A 4949-nucleotide genomic window follows, 5' to 3' on the forward strand; every position below is an offset into this window, starting at 1 on the left:
ATTTAAAAACTATAATGAGATACTGTTTTTTTTTTCTGCGAGATTGGAAACATTTAGAAAGTCAGTACCATGCATTAGTGGATGTGAAGAGGTATAATGGGCACTGTATGCACTGCTAGCAAGAGTATAAATTAATATAGCTTATTTGGAAAATAAAATAAGGTGTAACTGCTGTATGTCCTAGCAATTTAGTCCCTAGGCCCACACATTGGAGATGTTCTTTCACAGGTGTATCAGAGTGTACCTAGCAGTGTTACTTAAAATAGCAAGAAAATGGTGACAACCCAATTGTCATCTTCTGGGGAGTAGATTAAAATAATTGCCATATGTTATTTCTTACTTCAGTGAAAGTGGAGAGGATTAAAAGATACATTACACTTTGAATGGTCTAAGTCTCGAAACATATTGAAAAGAAATAATATTGAATATCATTCTGTACTAAAGGAATAATCAGTAAACTTTATAAAGCTCAAAAACATATGAACTATAAATGAACAGTATATATATATACACACACACACACACATACACACGCACATATATATATGTAGCAAAACAATAATAAAAGCAACAGGGGTTTAAACATAAAATTTTGAGATATAGGTTGTTCTTACTAATGGAGGATAGACCAATAGTAGAGAGAGACACAATAGGGAGCTTCAGAAGTAAATACAACGTTCCATTTCTTAAGCTAGGTTTCTAGATTTTTATATCATTATTTTATATACATCTACATTTGTGTTGAATGTTTGAAATATTTAATAATGGTAAAATTAGAGTTGTTGTACAAAACTTTCTTTTTCTATCAGCCATTCTAATATTTCAGCACATTGACGTCAGGAGACTGCTTCCATATTTCCAAAGTCTCTGATTCAGTTTCTTTTTAGTCATTTCAAATTATCCCATGGCTTTCTTTTGTTTTATGATTTCATTGTTCTTTATAGAGTACATGCTGAAATACATATTCTTTAGGGGAAAACATTTTTGTGAACAAATGTGCTACCATTGATGGAAAAGAATTTGGAATTATTGAGAAAATTTGCAGCATATATTTATTTGTTGGTTTTCAGTGATTCCTTATTGTCACTGGTATAAGTTTCTAAATACATATACAAAGCTTCATCTTTCTCCTTCTGTCATTAGGCAAGTGAAAGACCAGAATAAGAAGGTAGCAAATCTGAAGCATAAGGAACAGGTGGAAAAAAAGAAGAGTGCACAAATGCTAGAGGAGGCTCGACGACGGGAGGACAATCTCAACGACAGCTCTCAGCAGCTACAGGTTAGAACATGAGGAGAATCTGAAAGGATCGGGTGAAGAGATGTGATCCGTAATCGCATGTTGTTTTCCTCTTCATCTTTATCCTCCTCTTTTTCCTCTAACCCTGCTTGCTGCCTTCCTCTCAGACCAACTGTTTAGCAATGAAGGAATGGCTTTAAATAGAAAATGCAAGTTTTATTCCACAGCTTTATGAGGACACCTCAGCATAGGAGAAAGTTCATCTTGCTTCAAGTTGATCACACGTAATTGGTAAGTTCAATGACAGTTTAATGAGTGGGTTATATTAGGCTTCAGGGTTGTCAGTAGAACTCTCGGCCAGTTCCATTCATTAAAATGGATTGCTAATCTTAGTTTGTGTCTTTTTTCCTTTTTTCTATTCTTCCTTTCTCTTTTCCTTCTACCTCTCTAACCTCCCTCTATCTTTCCTTCCTTTCCTTTTTTAAAATATTCAATTTAGCAAGAATATTTTACAGTCATACAGGATGTAACTTATAAACTATATTTTTTCACTTCAGTGGAGTGATAATTGATATGTAAACCCAATTATTCACACATTAATTAAATGAGGCTCAATAGCAGCAGTAGCAGCTACCATATTATAAGTGCCAGTTAGGTTCTCAGTATTTGAAACTAGGCTCTTGTCATTCATTTTGTTCTAACCTGCACAGTAATTCAAATGGAGAAGGTGGTATTGTGTACATTTTGCACCTGAGGAAATAAATTCAGAGACATTGCATTACTTACATATTTACAAATGACTTCTAAGTAGCTCAGCCATGATTTTAACTGGGACTTTCTGAATCTGTAGACTATCCTCTTTGTCTTGATGATAATACTTGAGAATGAAGGTTTAGATTATAGGGAAGAATACCAAAAACATGCTGGAGTCTCTGAAACTCTTGCTAAGACTGCTAAGCCACTGACAGATTGTTTTTCTCTAGTTAACAATTTCTAATTGGGTCTGATACCATGTGTATGCCGCAATTAGAATCTTTACTAGACAGATTTGGAGGAGTTACTGTCTAGAAGTCATTTTGAGGCCTTACAGCAAATTCATTTAAAACATGAAGAAGACTCTACTTTTTACTTCTTTTTCTTATCTCTCTTTTATGTAACTTTTACTGATTATAGAAAAAGTATAAATTTACTCAAATGCATCAAATCGTGTAAAAAGCAGCATACCAAGTTTTCCTCATCCTTGCCAATAGCAGTTAATATTGGTAATGTTCTCATCTTTCTGTTCTTCCTCCTTTTTTTTTTTTTAACAAAATACAAATCTGATGAGTGCAAAATATTTCATTTTGTGTTAATTTATGTTTCTCTGATTACCAGTGACATTGTTTTTTCATGTCTTGAATTTTCTTTTGTTTTTAAATATAATTTAAATCTCTCTTCCATGTTAGCTTTTCCTCCCATGGATTTTTTGCTTAGTTTATCCCCATTTTGAGAGTGTAAATTTACACATAAATACTTTTAAGTTGTTCTGTGCTTTCATATTTTTACCTTTACTTTTTAATTTAATTCATTCTATGGTATTTGTATGGTGAGGATATTTTTTCTTTATTGCTAACTTCACTAGAATGTTTATAGGAAATTATTTCGTTGCTCACAAACTTTAATTGATGTCTTTGTATTTTATGAAATTGATGATTAGTCTAAGATTTCAATTTAACATCTCTTCTTGAACTATGGCCACATTGTTTTTTAATTATAGAAAATATTTATTTTGTGATAAGGCAAGCCCGTCTTTATGTTAGCACTTTAACAGTTTCATTTGTCTTCTCTTCTCCTGGCTGCCATTTAATATGTTTTCTCTTAGCCGTCTGTCTTTATAAACCGAAGATACTCTTCTAATCCTCTGTCAGTTGTTAATGTGCTTTCATATGTAATCTCCTATTTCCTGTTTATGTAAACTAAAAGATCGATAAGATAGATTATATTATTTATTTATATTTTACATATAGGGAAAACTAATTTAGAGTGAATGACTGACTTCTCCAAGGTGTCTAGCTAAATGATAGATAACAAAGTTATGAAAAAGATAGCTGATGTCCATGTGCAAGTTACACAGAGATGTAATTCATTCAAATACAGTGAAAAGAGCACTGGACTACAAGTTAGGATACTTAGGATCTGATATCAGTTCTTTTACTAACTACTCAGTTACTTGAGTATATTTCTTTTTATTTATGTATTTATTTATTTGCTTACTACTTACTTACTTTAGAGACAGTCTCACTCTGTCACCAAGGCTGGAGTGCAGTGGTGTGATCCTCCTGCCTCAGCCTCCCAAGTAACTGGGACTTCAGGCTTGTAAATCTTTAGATTTTTTTGTAGAGATGAGGTCTCACTATGTTGCCTTAGGTTGGTCTCGAACTCCTGGCCTCACGTAATCCTCCTGCGTCAGCTTCCCACAGTGCTAGGATTATAGGTGTGAGCCACTGTGCCTGGCCCCATGAATCATAAAGATCACAATCTGGGTATTAGGGATACTCACCACCACTGGGTTGTCATTTATAACAACATAATTAAGAAATATAGCCAGGCATTGTGGCTCATACTAATCCTAGTGACTCGGGAGGTGAGGTGGAAGATCACTTGAGACCAGGAGTTCAAGACCAACCTAGACAACATAGTGAAACCCTGCCTCTAAAAAAGATTTAAGAAATTAGCCTGGCAGGATGGTTCCAGCTACTTTAGAGGCTGAGGTTGGAGAAATACTTTAGCCCTAGAGTCAGGGTTGCAGTGAGCTATGATTATGCCACTGTACTCCAGGAGTATGTGATTATGTCACATATTCCATATGTGACAGGGCAAGACCCTGTCTTTAAAATAAATTAAATAGAAATAAAAGAAGTTAGAAATTCTTGGAGAAATGACTCATTCCAGGTTTGGAGCGAGAAATGTACAAGGTAAACCTAAATTAGTGGTTCTCAAACTTGGGTGCATTGGAGTTACATGGAGGGCTATTAGAAAAATAGATTGCTTTCTCCTGTCCCTAGAGGTTTTGATTCAGTAAGTTTGGGGAAAGCCCCAAGAATTTGCATTTCTAACAAGTTTCTAGGTGATGATAACATTCCTGGACCAGAGACCACATTTTGAAAAGCACTGCACTATAGCATCATATGATATCAAAAATTAAGAACCTATCAAAGACCACTAGGGTCATATAAGGGTGGACAAAGAAGCAAGAATGAAGGGGCTATCATTGGCCTAGGATAGACAGTTAGAGCCTAAGAAAGACTAATGGGTACAGTTGTTTAAAACAAAGTATTTTTAAATCCAGAAACTTCATAATGAGACTATAAAAATAATTTGGAGATTGCTGGGGCACCAACGCCCTAACATTGGGATTTACTTTTAAAATTCCAGTGGTAGTGAGGGAAACATTCACCAGTTTTTGATAGTTTATTGAAGCTAAGTGATAGTAACATGAGGTTTATGATATTATTTTCCCTATACTTTTGCATGTTTGAAATTGTCCCTAATGCTGAAAAAGAAAGATATCACTTAACCGCTTAAAATTTTCATGTCTCTAAAACGAGTCTTAAGACAGATTAAGACTTCACTCCTTGGAATTTAGTGTGTCTTTCAGTTCTAAACTAGCTTTTTAACCATATTTACGTAGCCCTGGAATGGAGCTCTTGACTCTGGCTTAGTTTTTTTTTTT

The 4949-nt window shown here is 34.4% G+C and overlaps 1 protein-coding gene across 13 annotated transcripts in view; it reads left to right on the plus strand.

Moving 5' to 3' along the window:
- ERC1 (ELKS/RAB6-interacting/CAST family member 1) overlaps nt 1-4949 on the plus strand; it is a 540801-nt gene that overhangs the window by 270041 nt on the left and 265811 nt on the right. For all 13 annotated transcript variants that reach the window (XR_001830105.2, XR_001830104.2, XR_005202930.1 and 10 more), the window contains one exon: nt 1144-1279. Coding sequence is in view for 9 of the 13 variants with exons in the window: in XM_017545489.2 (XP_017400978.1) it covers nt 1144-1279 (136 nt within the window). In the remaining 4 variants the exon portion in view is untranslated. The remainder of the gene's footprint in view (nt 1-1143; nt 1280-4949) is intronic.

Source organism: Cebus imitator, unplaced genomic scaffold, assembly GCF_001604975.1.
Source record: "Cebus imitator isolate Cc_AM_T3 unplaced genomic scaffold, Cebus_imitator-1.0 Scaffold179, whole genome shotgun sequence".
Taxonomy (NCBI): Eukaryota; Metazoa; Chordata; class Mammalia; order Primates; family Cebidae; genus Cebus; species Cebus imitator.